At 51.1% G+C, this 14924-nt stretch overlaps 1 protein-coding gene across 1 annotated transcript in view; it reads left to right on the forward strand.

Annotated features, from left to right (window-relative positions):
• The window catches only part of vps51 (VPS51 subunit of GARP complex), a 33918-nt gene extending 22263 nt beyond the window's left edge, over positions 1 to 11655 (forward strand). Inside the window, exons 8-10 of the mRNA XM_078202786.1 lie at positions 2614 to 2735; positions 7662 to 7749; positions 11082 to 11655. Of these exons, the coding sequence (XP_078058912.1) occupies positions 2614 to 2735; positions 7662 to 7749; positions 11082 to 11342 (471 nt within the window). The 3' untranslated portion in view covers positions 11343 to 11655. The remainder of the gene's footprint in view (positions 1 to 2613; positions 2736 to 7661; positions 7750 to 11081) is intronic.
• Positions 11656 to 14924: the final 3269 nt, after the last annotated feature.

A 14924-nucleotide genomic window follows, 5' to 3' on the forward strand; every position in this document is an offset into this window, starting at 1 on the left:
TGATCCTCTACCGTACTAAGAGTCTTTCCCTTTATATTGTACTCCTTCATCCCATTTGACCTGCCAAAATGGACCACTACGCATTTATCTGGGTTGAAGTCCATCTGTCAGTTCTCCGCCCAGTCTTGCATCCTATCTACGTCCCTCTGTAACTTCTGACATCCCTCCAGACTATCCACAACCCCACCAACCTTCGTGTCGTCGGCAAACTTACCAACCCATCCCTCCACTTCCTCATCCAGGTCATGGACTTTAACCCAGAGAAAACAACCCAAGACTATCCAACCTCTCTTCATAACTTAAATGCTCCGTCCCAGGCAGCATCCTGGTGAATCTCCTCTGCACTCCCTCCAGTGCAATCACGTCCTTCCTATAATGTGGCGACCAGAACAGCACACAGTGCTCCAGCTGTGGCCTCACCAAAGTTCTTTAAAGGACAGTGGGAGCAGTCTTAAATATTTTTGAAGGCAGAGGTAGATAGATTCTTCATTAACAAGGGGAATAACAAGGCTATCTTAAAGTTCAAAGTTTATTTATTAGTGTCACAAGTAGGCTTACATCAACACTGCAATGAAGTTACTGTGGAAATCCCCTAGTCGCCACACTCCGGCGCCTGTTCGGGTTACACTGAGGGAGAATTTAGCACCCTAACCAGCACGTCTTTCGGACTGTGGGAGGAAACCGGAGCACCCGGAGGAAACCCACGCAGACACGGGGAGAACGTGCAGACTCCGCACAGACAGTGACCCGAGCCCGGGAATCGAACCCGCGGATCCCTGGCGCCGTGAGGCAGCTGTGCTAACCCACTGTGCCACCGTGCCAGCCCTAGGTGCCGGAAGAATGTTCCCAATGTTGGGGAAATCCAGAATTAGGGGGTCACAGTCTAAGAATAAGGGGTAAGCCACTCAGGATTTGAGATGGGGAAGAACTTCTTCACTCCGAGTTGTGAACCTGTGGAATTCTCTACCTCAGAGAGCTGTTGGGGGCCGGTTCGTTCGATATGTTCAAGAGGGAGCTGGACGTGGCCCTTGCAGCTAAAGGGAGCAAGAGGGTATGGAGAGAAAGCGGGAGTGGGGTACGGAAAGTGCATGATCAGCTATTAGTTAGGCCGCACTTGGAATATAGTGTTCAATTCTGGTCGCCACACTACCAGAAGGATAGTGGAGGCTTTGGAGAGGGTACAGAAAAGATTTACCAGGATGTTGCCTGGTATGGAGGGCATTAGCTGTGAGGAGAGGTTGGAGAAACTTGGTTTGTTCTCACTGGAACGACGGAGGTTGAGGGGAGACCTGATAGAAGTCTACAAGATTATGAGGGGCATGGACAGAGTGGATAGTCAGAAGCTTTTTCCCCCAGGGTGGAAGAGTCAATTACTAGGGGGCACAGGTTTAAGGTGCGAGGAGCAAGGTTTAAAGGAGATGTAGGAAGCAAGTTTTTTTACACAAAGAATCATAGAAACCCTACAGTACAGAAAGAGGCCATTCGGCCCATTGAGTCTGCACCGACCACAAACCCACCCAGGCCCTACCCCCATATCCCTACATATTTACCCACTAATCCCTCTAATCTACGCATCCCAGGACACGAAGGGGAAATTTTAGCACGGCCAATCAACCTAACCCGCACATCTTTGGACTGTGGGAGGAAACCGGAGCACCCGGAGGAAACCCACGCAGACACAGGAGAATGTGCAAACTCCACTCGGACAGTGACCCAAGCCGGGAATCGAACCCGGATCCCTGGAGCTGTGAAGCAGCAGTGCTAACCACTGTGCTACCGTGCCGCCCCGGGTGGTGGGTGCCTGGAACTCCCTGCCGGGGGGAGGTAGTGGGAGCACATGCGATAGTGACTTTTAAGGGGCGTCTTGACAAATACATGAAAAAGTTTAAAGCTTGGTCAGTTTAGGACAGAGTTGAGGAGGAACTTCTTCTCTCAGAGGGTGGTGAATCTCTGGAATTCTCTGCCCACTGAAGTGGTGGAGGCTACCTCGTTGAATATGTTTAAATCACGGATAGATGGATTCCTGATCGGTAAGGGAATTAGGGGTTATAGGGATCAGGCGGGTAAGTGGAACTGATCCACTTCAGATCAGCCATGATCTTATTGAATGGCGGGGCAGGCTCGATGGCCTACTCCTGCTCCTATTTCCTATATGTTCTTAAGTTTATTTATTAGTGCCACAAGTAAGGCTTACATTAACACTGCAATGAAGTTACTGTGAAAATCCCATAGTCGCCCACACTCCGGCGCCTGTCCGGAGGGAGAATTTAGCATGGGTTTTTAGTTCAGTCGGGGGCAGCATGGCCGATGCAGGCTCGGAGGGCCGAAGGGCCTGTTCCTGTGCTGTAATATTCGTTGTTCTTTGAATGGTGGAGCAGGGCTGAATAGTCTTACTCCTGCACTGACTGTCTATGTTTCTCTGAGTCTGTGCCTTTGGGGAGGGCAAAGGCAGCCTTGGGGAAAGGATTGGCAGAGGGATGTGGAAGGGATTTGGAGATGCTTCCCAGTGAAGGAGACTGCCTCGGCTCGGGCGTTGGCGGGGGGGGGGGGTGAAATGAAGCTCTTAGCCCACAGCTCTCCACTGATGTTCCTTTGCTTCTGTGTCCCCTGCAGGTCGGTCTGCTGTACGAGGAAGGTGTCAGGAAGGCGCACAGCAGTGACTCGAGCAAGAGGACCTTCTCGGTGTACTCCAGCTCACGGCAGCAGGCACGCTATGCACCGAGCTACACCCCCAGGTAACCGCGAGGTGGGAGTGCGGCGTGGCAAGGAGGGAGGGGGAATCAGAGATATCCGCTTGTCCATAACTCACTGAAGGTTAGCGTGCAGCTGCAGCAAGCTGCCAGGAAGGCCAACGGAACCGTAGAATCCCTACAATGCAGAAGGAGGCCATTCGGCCCATCGAGTCTGCACCGACTCTCCAAAGCAGCATCTTACCCAGGAACAACCCCCACCCTATCCCCATAATGGTTTAGGACTCTAGGTCTGTACTCGTTGGAGTTTAGAAGGATGAGGGAGGATGAACCTTACAAGATAATGCGAGGGCTGGATAGAGTGGACGTGGAGAGGATGTTTCCACGAGTAGGAAACACTAGAACCAGAGGGCACAACCTCAGGCTAAAGGGACGATCCTTTAAAACAGAGACGAGGAGGAATTTCTTCAGCCAGAGAGTGGTGAATCTGTGGAACTCTTTGCCGCAGAAGGCTGCGGAGGCCGGGTCATTGAGTGTCTTTAAGACAGAGATAGATCGGTTCTTGATTAATAAGGGGATCTGGGGTTATGGGGAAAAGGCAGGAGAATGGGGATGAGAAAAATATCAGCCATGATTGAATGGCGGAGCAGACCCGATGGGCCGAGTGGCCTAATTCTGCTCCAATATCTTATGGTCCGAGAACCCCCCATATTTACCCAGCTGGTCCCCCTGACACTAAGGGGCAATTTAGCATGGCCAATCCACCTAACCTACACACCTTTGGACTGTGGGAGGAAACCGGAGCACCCAGAGGAAACCCACGCAGACATGGGGAGAACGTGCAGACTCCGCACAGACAGTGACCCGAGCCGCGAATCGAACCCAGTGTTAGTCTTTATCGTGAGAGGGTTTGAGGGCAGGATCAGTGAGGTCTGGCCTCAGTTGTATAGAAGCTTGGTCAGACCATACCTGGAGTACTGCGGGCAGTTTTGGTCCCCTTACCTCAGAAAGGACATTATTGCCACAGAGGGGGTGCGGCAAAGGTTCACCAGACTCGTTCCCGGGGGTGGCGGGACTGTCTTGTGAAGAGAGATTGGGGCAAACAGGACCTGTATTCTCTTGGAGCTTCACAGAACAAGAGGCGATCTCATTGAAAGCTACAAGATACTGAATGGAATAGGCAGGGGGAGATGTGGGTAAGATGTGTTCCCCCCCTTGGTTGGGGAGTCTAGAACCAGGGGGCACAATTTCAAAATAAGGGGGAAGCCAATGAGGACCGAGATAGGGAGAGACTGGGCAGCACAGCCAGTAGAGCGTCGGACTTGTAACCCGAGGGTCCAGAGTTCAATTCTCTGCACGGCCGCTGCCAGTTCCACACATAAATAACTCAGCACTTAACCATTTTGGGGCGGCACGGTGGCACAGTGGGTTAGCACTGCTGCTTCACAGCTCCAGGGACCCGGGTTCGATTCCCGGCTCGGGTCGCTGTCTGTGTGGAGTTTGCACATTCTCCTCGTGTCTGCGTGGGTTTCCTCCGGGTGCTCCGGTTTCCCCCCACAGTCCAAAGATGTGCGGGTTAGGTTGATTGGCCATGCTATAAAAAAAAAAAATTGCCCCTTAGTGTCCCGGGATGCGTAGGTTAGAGGGATTAGTGGGTAAATATGTAGGGATATGGGGGTAGGGCCTGGGTGGGATTGTGGTCGGTGCAGACTCGATGGGCCGAATGGCCTCTTTCTGTGCTGTAGGATTTCTAAGATTCTAAGAAATTTCTTCACCCAGAGGGTGGTGATTGGTTGGAATTCTCTGCCCCAGGGGGAAACTCAGTCACTGAGTGTGTTTGAGGTACAGATTGATAGGTTTCTGATTCACAACAGCGTGAAGGGTTACGGGGATCGAGTGGGTAAACGGCATTGAAATGTCCGATCAGCCATGATTGTGGGTGGTGGAGCAGGCGCGATGGGCTGAATGGCCTACCCCTTTTTCTATTCAGTTGTGGGACATGGGCGTTGCTGGCTGGCTAGCATTTATTGCCCATCTCTGGTTGTCCTTGAACTGAGTGGCTTACTCGATCATTTAGGGGGCAGTTGAAAGTCAACCTCATTGGTTTGATTTATTATTGTCACATGTATTGGGTTACAGTGAAAAGTATTGTTCCTTGCGCGCTATACAGACAAAGCATACCATTCATAGAGAAGGAAATGAGAGGGTGCAGGGTGTAGTGTTACAGTCACAGCTACGGTGTAGAGAAAGATCAACTTAGTGCAAGGTAGGTCCATTCAAAAGTCTGACAGCAGCAGGGAAGAAGCTGTTCTTGAGTCGGTTGGTGTGTGACCTCAGACTTTTGTATCTTTTTCCCGACGGACGAAAGTGGAAGAGAGAATGTCCGGGGGTGCGTGGGGTCCTTAATTATGCCGGCTGCTTTTCCCCGAGGCAGCGGGAAGTGTAGACGGAGTCGATGGATGGGAGGCTGGTTTGCATGATGGATCTGGGCTTCGTTCATGACCCTTTGTAGTTTATTGCGGCCTTGGGCAGAGCAGGAGCCCATACCAAGCTGTGATACAACCAGAAAGAATGCTTCCTATGGAGCATCTGTAAAAGTTGGTGAGAGTTGTAGCTGACATGCCGAATTTCCTTCGTCTTCTGAGAAAGTAGAGGCGTTGGTGGGGCTTTCTTAACATTGCTGTGGCTCTGGAGTCACATGTAGGCCAGACCGGGGTAAGGACGGCAGATTTCCTTCCCTAAAGGGAACCAGGTGGGTTTTTCCGACAATGGGTCATCAGTAGATTCTTAATTCCTGATATTTTTTAGTGAATTCAAATTCCACCATCTGCCGTGGCGGGATTCGAACCCGGGTCCCCCAGAACTAAAGAAAGAAATTAGGAGAGCCAGAAGGGGTCACGAGAAGGCCCTGGCAGGTAGGATTAAGGAAAACCCTAAGGCGTTCTATAAATATGTGAAGAGTAAAAGGATGAGATGTGACGGAATAGGGCCCATAAAAGGTGAAGGCGGGAAAGTCTGTACGGAACCAGTAGAAATGGCAGAGGTGCTCAATGAGTATTTTGCCTCGTATAAGCTGTCCCTCAGGATCTTCTCCATCAGTTTACCAACCACTGAGGTTAGACTCACAGAGGAGAAGGACCTGGGTGGATATACTGCGGGCGTGCGGTGGACTGAAAGGATTGAGTATGTGGACTTTAAGAAAGAGGTTGTGCTGGAATCTTTGAATGGCATCAAGATAGATAAGTCGCCGGGTCCGGGTGGGATGTACCCCAGGTTACTGTGGGAGGCGAGGGAAGAGATTGCAGAGCCTCTGGCGATGATCTTTACGTCGTCGATGGAGACGGGAGAGGTGCCGGAGGATTGGAGGATTGCGGATGTGGTTCCTATTTTCAAGAAGGGGATTAGGGATAGCCCAGGAAATTACCGACCGGTGAGTCTAACCTCAGTGGTTGGTAAACTGATGGAGAAGATCCTGAGGGACAGGATATATGAGCATTTAGAGAGGTTTAGTATGCTCAAGAATACTCAGCATGGCTTTGTCAAGGGCAGATCGTGCCTTACGAGCCTGGTGGAGTTCTTCGAAAATGTGACTAAACACATTGACGAAGGGAAGGCGGTAGATGTGGTTTATATGGATTTTAGCAAGGCGTTCGATAAGGTCCCCCATGCAAGGCTTCTAGAAAAAGTGAGAGGGCATGGGATCCAAGGGGCTGCTGCCCTGTGGATCCAGAACTGGCTTGTCCAGAGGAGGCAGAGAGTGGGTATAGATGGGTCTTTTTCTAAATGGAGGTCGGTCACCAGTGGAGTGCCCCAGGGATCTGTTCTGGGACCCTTGCTGTTTGTCATTTTCATAAATGACCTGGATGAGGAAGCGGAGGGATGGGTTGGTAAGTTTGCCGACGACACAAAGGTTGGTGGTGTTGTGGATAGTCTGGAGGGATGTCAGAAGTTACAGAGGGACATAGATAGGATGCAAGACTGGGCGGACAAGTGGCAGATGGACTTCAACCCAGATAAATGCGTAGTGGTCCATTTTGGCAGGTCAAATGGGATGAAGGAGTACAATATAAAGGGAAAGACTCTTAGTACTGTAGAGGATCAGAAGGACCTTGGGGTCCGGGTCCATAGGACTCTAAAATTGGCCCTGCAGGTGGAGGAGGTGGTTAAGAAGGCCTATGGTGTGCTGGCCTTTATCAATCGAGGGATTGAGTTTAGGAGTCGGGAGATAATGATGCAGCTTTATAAGACCCTCGTCAGACCCCACTCGGAGTACTGTGCTCAGTTCTGGTCGCCTCATTACAGGAAGGATGTGGAAAAGATTGAAAGGGTGCAGAGGAGATTTACAAGGATGTTGCCTGGATTGAGTGGCATGCCTTATGAGGATAGGCTGAGGGAGCTCGGTCTTTTCTCCTTGGAGAGACGAAGGATGAGAGGAGACCTAATAGAGGTATATAAGACGTTGAGAGGCATAGATCGGGTGGACTCTCGGAGGCTTTTTCCCAGGGTGGAAATGTCTGCTACGAGAGGACACAGGTTTAAGGTGCTGGGGGGTAGGTACAGGGGAGATGTTAGGGGTAAGTTTTTCACACAGAGGGTGGTGGGCGAGTGGAATCGGCTGCCGTCAGTGGTGGTGGAGGCAAACTCAATAGGGTCTTTTAAGAGACTCCTGGATGAGTACATGGAGCTTAATCGGATGGAGGGTTATAGGTAGGCCTAGGAGGTAGGGATGTGTTCGGCACAACTTGTGGGCCGAAGGGCCTGTTTGTGCTGTAGTTTTTCTATGTTTCTATGTTAACATTAGCTGAGTTTCTGGATTAATAATCCAGTGATAATGCCATTAGGCTATCACCTCTTGCTCCTAGTTGAGTCCTTGGTGCCCTCTCCAGAACAAACACTAGTCAAAGATTTTACCCCCTTCGCTTGCATTTACCACAAACAGTTATCTTTTGTGAACTCCTCTTGTTCCTCCAGTGCTCCGATAGACACCAACCTCCTGAGTAACATTCAGAAACTGTTCTCCGAACGCATAGACATCTTCAGCCCTGTCGAATTCAACAAGGTGAGTAGCCCCTTATTCAAAACGTTCCTTCTTCATCTGTTATACCATTCCCTGTCGCAATGATCCAACAACCCTCGATTGCCCGGGGTGGCGGTTCAGTCTGAGCCTGTGACTGCTTGGTCTTGTCTTGGAATCATAGAATCCCTACAGTGCAGAAGGAGGCCATTCGGCCCATCGAGTCAGCACCGACCACAATCCCACCCAGGCCCTATCCCCATAACCCCACATATTTACCCTGCTAATCCCCCTGACACGAAGGGGCAATTTAGCATGGCCACTCCACCTAACCTGCACATCTATGGACACTAAGGGGCAATTTAGCATGGCCAATCCCCCTAACCTGCACATCTTTGGACACTAAGGGGCAATTTAGCACGGCCAATCCACCTAACCTGCACATCTTTGGACACTAAGGGCAATTTAGCATGGCCAATCCATCTAACCCGCACATCTTTGGACACTAAGGGGCAATTTAGCATGGCCAATCCACATAACCCACAGATCTTTGGACACGAAGGGACAATTTAGCATGGCCAATCCATCTAACCCGCACATCTTTGGACACTAAGGGGCAATTTAGCATGGCCAATCCACCTAACCTGCACATCTATGGACACTAAGGGGCAATTTCGCACGGCCAATCCACATAACCCACAGATCTTTGGACACGAAGGGACAATTTAGCACGGCCAATCCACATAACCCACAGATCTTTGGATACTAAGGGACAATTTAGCATGGCCAATCCACCTAACCCCCACATCTTTGGACAATAGGGGCAATTTAGCATGGCCAATCCACCTAACCTGCACATCTTTGGACACTAAGGGGCAATTTAGCATGGCCAATGCACCTAACCTGCACATCTTTGGACACTAGGGGCAATTTAGCATGGCCAATCCACCTAACCCGCACATCTTTGGACTGTAATCTCCTACAACCCTCCGAGATCTCTGCGCTCCCCCATTTCCAGTCTCTTGAGTGCCCCTGACTTTGACCGCTCCGCCAATGGGGGACCATTAGGGTTGCGATTAAATGTACCTCTGGAGGTTACCTGCCCTCCCATGCTCCAGCCGTTAATCGGCCAACACATCCATCCTTGTGACGCACTGCCATCAGAGCGCCAATCGGAAAGCAAAAAGACTCATTGCCCAATTGGATGACTTGTCAGCCCAAAGGGCCTGTTCCCCCATTTTGAATATTCCAACGTTTGGGAAAGGGAAATGTTGAAGGATATTGACAGAAAAAACATTTTTCTTTAATGTCCTGATGAGTTTTCTCCAGAGTCGCACTCAGCAGTGTCCCGGGTGATCCATCTTTTGTTCCTGGGGACTCCAGCCCAGTCCTAGGGGGAGCTTGGGGGCTGGCACTGACTCCTCAACCCCGGGCACCAACCCCCATTGGCGTTGATCCCTTTAGCTGCCCGAACTCTGGATTTCTCACCCTCAACCTCTCGGCCTCAAAGAACAAAGAACAATACAGCACAGGAACAGGCCCTTCGGCCCTCCAAGCCCGCGCCGCTCCCCGGTCCAGGATTGAATCCTGAATCCAGGATCCCCGCCCAATTTTCCAGCCTATCTACATACCAATATCCTATCCACCGAGCTGTCCCTCACAGCTACGATGCTTTGTTCATCACAACCTATTAACTCACCCCCACCCCCCCATTCCAGACCATGTGATCTCCAGGGAGAGGCGAAAACCCAGAGTGAAAAACCCCAGGGCCAATATGGGGGAAAAAAAATCTGGGAAATTCCTCTCCGACCCCCTGAGGCGATCGAAACGAGTCCAGGAGATCACACTGGCCCTGATCGGAAAATGCTTCCCAACCCTAGTCATTTCCACTTCCACGAACACCATATGAATTCCCTCTCTCTCTCTCTCTCTCCTTCTTGGATGTTGGAATTAGGGAGCGGGAGTAGGCTATGCTTCTTCAGAGGAACTCTTCAAATGCAGACAATAAACATACAACAAAACTTACTCCAACTTACAAATCAAAGAAGGGGTTAAAAAACTTCATTACTCCAAGCGTGGGACCTCGCCCTGGGCCAATCCAAGCTCCCCACAATTCCGAACAGGTTCTTATTTACAGTGAGTCAGCTGACCATCACATCATTCTGTCATTGGTTCCATGGTTCACTGGGTCAGCTGACCCTTAGAGCTTGTTACCATTGGTCACAATACATCCAATACAAAGTTGTCACCGGTTACATTCTAACAGGCCACTCGAGCCTGCTCCGCCATTCAATAAGAGTCTTCAGCAAAGAAAGAGGCCCTTCGGCCCATCATGTCTACGACGGCCACCAAGTACCTATCCACTTAATCCCATTTTGTTTCACTCATTCCTGGGACATGGGTGTCGCTGGCTGGGCCCAGCATTTATTGCCCATCCCTAGTTGTCCTTGGAGGGCAGTTGAGAATCAACCACATTGGCTGTGGCTCTGGAGTTACATGTAGGCCAGACCGGGGTAAGGACGGCAGATTTCCTTCCCTAAAAGATATTCATAAACCAGATGGGTTTTTCTGACAATCGACAATATCCCTTTAGGGAAGGAAATCTGCCATCCTTACCCTGGTCTGGCCAACATGTGACCAGAGCCACAGCCCAATCCCATCACGCGAACCAGCCTCCCATCCATTGACTCCGTCTACACTTCCCGCTGCCTCGGGGAAAAGCAGCCAGCATAATCAAGGACCCCACGCACCCCGGACATTCTCTCTTCCACCTTCTTCCATCGGGAAAAAGATACAAAAGTCTGAGGTCACGTACCGACCGACTCAAGAACAGCTTCTTCCCTGCTGCTGTCAGACTTTTGAATGGACCTACCTCGCATTAAGTTGATCTTTCTCTACACCCTAGCTATGACTGTAACACTACATTCTGCACCCTCTCCTTTCCTTCTCTATGAACGGTATGCTTTATCTGTATAGGGCGCAAGAAACAATACTTTTCACTGTATCCCAGTACATGTGACAATAATAAATCAAATCAAATATTAAGTTGATCTTTCTCTACACCCTAGCTGTGACAGTAACACTACATTCTGCACCCCCTCCTTTCCTTCTCTATGAACGGTATGCTTTGTCTGTATCGGGTGCAAGAAACAATACTTTTCACTGTATCACAGTACATGTGACAATAATAAATCAACTCAAATGTGGTTGACTCTCAACTGCCCTCCAAGGGGCAACTAGGGATGGGCAATAAATGCTGGGCCCAGCCAGCGACGCCCATGTCCCAGGAATGATTTAAAATGGTTGCGGACACTCATTGATGGAAGTTTCTGGGCCGGGCCTCCCTCCCGCCGCCTCCTCTCTCTCTCTCCCCGCAGGTCTCCGTCCTGACGGGCATCATCAAGATCAGCCTGAAGACGTTCCTGGAGTGCGTGCGGCTGCGCTCCTTCGGCCGTTACGGGCTGCAGCAGATCCAGGTGGACTGCCAGTACCTGCAGCTCTACCTCTGGCGCTTTGTCTCCGACGAGAACCTGGTACACTTCCTGCTGGACGAGATCGTGGGCAGCACCGCCCACCGCTGCCTGGACCCAGTCACCATGGAGCAGAGCGTCATCGAGGTCATCTGTGAGCGGGGCTGAGCGAGGGGGGGGCGGGGGAGAGTGACACACTCCCAGGGCACGGGAATGCTCGGATTTTTTTGCGAGCCTCGATTTGACAACAGTCGGGGTTTGAGTCTCGCCTGTCTTCACCCTCTTGTGCTCTCTGGGAATGTGTGTACGGAATGTGTGTGCGGAATGTGTGTACGGAATGTGTGTACGGAATGTGTGCTGAGACTCCCACTGACTCCAGCCTCTTTGTAAATATGTTGGTGCGGTTTAAATTTTCAAAATCTCTCTCTGTATATTGTGTGTGTGGGGCGTGGGAGGGAAATAAAGCAGTGCCTTCCCAGCGCTGATCGTTGCAAATTTGTGTTCTTCAGGGCCTTGACAGTGCTCACCTGTCTTCCTGTGAGCTGTGTGGGAGAGCCAGTGCTGAGGGAGTGCTGCACTGTGGGAGGGTCAGTGCTGAGAGAGCGCCGCACTGTGGGAGGGTCAGTGCTGAGGGAGTGCCGCACTGTGGGAGGGCCAGTGCTGAGGGAGTGCCGCACTGTGGGAGGGTCAGTGCTGAGGGAGTGCCGCACTGTCGGAGGGTCAGTGCTGAGGGAGTGCCGCACTGTGGGAGGGTCAGTGCTGAGGGTGCGCCACACTGTGGGAGGGTCAGTACTGAGGGAGTGCTGCACTGTGGGAGGGTCAGTACTGAGGGAGTGCTGCACTGTGGGAGGGTCAGTACTGAGGGAGTGCTGCACTGTGGGAGGGTCAGTACTGAGGGAGTGCCGCACTGTGGGAGGGTCAGTGCTGAGGGAGTGCCGCACTGTGGGAGGGTCAGTACTGAGGGAGTGCCGCACTGTCGGAGGGTCAGTGCTGAGGGAGTGCCGCACTGTGGGAGGGTCAGTGCTGAGGGAGCGCCGCACTGTGGGAGGGTCAGTGCTGAGGGAGTGCCGCACTGTCGGAGGGTCAGTACTGAGGGTGCGCCACACTGTGGGAGGGTCAGTACTGAGGGAGTGCTGCACTGTGGGAGGGTCAGTACTGAGAGAGTGCTGCACTGTGGGAGGGTCAGTACTGAGGGAGTGCCGCACTGTCGGAGGGTCAGTACTGAGGGAGTGCCGCACTGTGGGAGGGTCAGTACTGAGGGAGTGCCGCACTGTGGGAGGGTCAGTACTGAGGGAGTGCCGCACTGTGGGAGGGTCAGTACTGAGGGAGTGCTGCACTGTGGGAGGGTCAGTACTGAGGGAGTGCTGCACTGTGGGAGGGTCAGTACTGAGGGAGTGCCGCACTGTCGGAGGGTCAGTACTGAGGGAGTGCCGCACTGTGGGAGGGTCAGTACTGAGGGAGTGCTGCACTGTCGGAGGGTCAGTACTGAGGGAGTGCCGCACTGCTGTAATGGAAAAATTACGGACACAAGAATGAGTATCAAATGTTCCCAAATTCTCTGATCAGGTCGTGTGTGCAAGTTCTATTCCAGGTCCCAGATCACATTATTCCAGAGGGTGAGGTGGCACAGTGATAATATCATTGGACTCGTAACCCAGCAGCCAAGGTTAATGCTGTGGGGACACGGTTCAAATCCCACCACAGTAACTGGTGGAATTAAAATTGAGTGAATGAAGCTGTAATATAAAGCTATCACTCCACAGAGCTACAGTACAGAGCTTGAATATTACCAAAAAGGGAAAAGTCTTGCCGCAGCCTTTTGTCCCACACTCATCAGGACAAACACAAGAATACCAAATTTCAAACAATCACAATTTACAGGTGCTGATTGGTTGGCAATTTGACTCTGGCCGAGGCGTTGCCATGACGAAATCTACACTTTCCGCTGCCTCGGGAAAAGCAGTCAGCATAATCAAGGACCCCCCCACACACACCGGACATTCTCTCTTCCACCTTCTTCTGTCGGGAAAAAGATACAAAAGTCTGAGGTCACGTACCAACCGACTCAAGAACAGCTTCTTCCCTGCTGCCGTCAGACTTTTGAATGGACCTACCTCGCATTAAGTTGATCTTTCTCTACACCCTAGCTGTGACTGTAACACTACATTCTGCACTCTCTCCTTTCCTTCTCTATGAATGGTATGCTTTGTACAGCGCGCAAGAAACAATACTTTTCACTGTATCCCAATACATGTGACAATAAATCAAATCAAATATTAAGCTGATCTTTCTCTACACCCTAGCTATGATGGTAACACTACATTTTGCACCCTCTCCTTTCCTGCTCCCCTATGTACTCTATGAACAGTATGCTTTCTCTGTATAGCATGCAAGAAACAATACTTTTCACTGTATCCCAATACATGTGACAATAATAAATCAAATCAAATATTAAGCTGATCTTTCTCTACACCCTAGCTGTGACTGTAACACTACATTCTGCACCCTCTCATTTCCTTCTCTATGAACGGTATGCTTTGTATAGCACGCAAGAAACAATACTGGACATATCAAATTTCCTTGGTGTATCAGCCACTCCAGACCCACAGCAATGTGGCTGATTCTGAACTGCCCTCCGAAGTGGCTGCCGCAAGCCATTCGGTTCAACGGCAGCTGAGGAAGGGGTGACGGACGCGAGCCGTGCTGACGTGGCAAGATTCGAATGCAGTTCACTCTCAGCACAATCCAGAGCGCACTGAGAATGCAGCACCCTCGGAGGTTCCAGCTTTCAGGTGAGGCGTCAAGTCCCGACTTCCCAGGAGGGCGGCCGTCAAAGGTCCCACTGCCACTCGTCGAAGCACTGGCAGAGCAGTTCCTTCCCGTATCCTGGCCAGTGTTTATCCCTCCACCAACGAGGAAAGAAATGAACTCCGGGAGAATATCGGCTGTCTCACTAGAATCATCGAATCCCCACAGCGCAGAAGGAGGCCATTCAGCTCATCGAGTCTGCACCAACCACAATCCCACCCAGGCCCTATCATTACTCCATGCATTTACACAGCTAGTCCGCCTGACACTAAGGGGCAATTTAGCATGGCCAATCCACCTAACCTTCACATCTTTGGACACTAAGGGACAATTTAGCATAGCCAATCCACCTAACCTTCACATCTTTGGACACTAAGGGGCAATTTAGCATAGCCAATCCACCTAACCTTCACATCTTTGGACACTAAGGGACAATTTAGCATAGCCAATCCACCTAACCTACACATCTTTGGACACTAAGGGACAATTTAGCATGGCCAATCCACCTAACCTGCACATCTTTGGAGTGTGTTGGAAACCGGAGCATCCGGAGGAAACCCACGCAGTCACGGAAGGCTGGAATTGAACTGGATGTGGAGATGCTGGTGTTGGACTGGGGTAAACACAGTAAGAAGTACCTTTACCTGATGAAGGAGCACCGCTCCGAAAGCTAGTGGCTTTTGCTACCAAATAAACCTGTTGGACTTTAACCTGGTGTTGTGAGACTTCTTACTGTATTGAACCCGGAAGCAGGGGGGGGGGGGAGGGGGTATATTAGGGAGGTGCGGGGAGGGGAGTATATTTGGGTGATGCAGGGGGAGAGTATATTTGGGAGACCGTGTGAGTGGGGGTATATTTGGGAGGCCCTGTGGGTGGGGGTATATTTGGGAGGCCCTGTGGGTGGGGGTATATTTGGAGGACCCTGTGGGTGTGGGTATATTT

This window comes from Mustelus asterias, unplaced genomic scaffold, assembly GCF_964213995.1.
Source record: "Mustelus asterias unplaced genomic scaffold, sMusAst1.hap1.1 HAP1_SCAFFOLD_97, whole genome shotgun sequence".
NCBI classification, from domain to species: domain Eukaryota; kingdom Metazoa; phylum Chordata; class Chondrichthyes; order Carcharhiniformes; family Triakidae; genus Mustelus; species Mustelus asterias.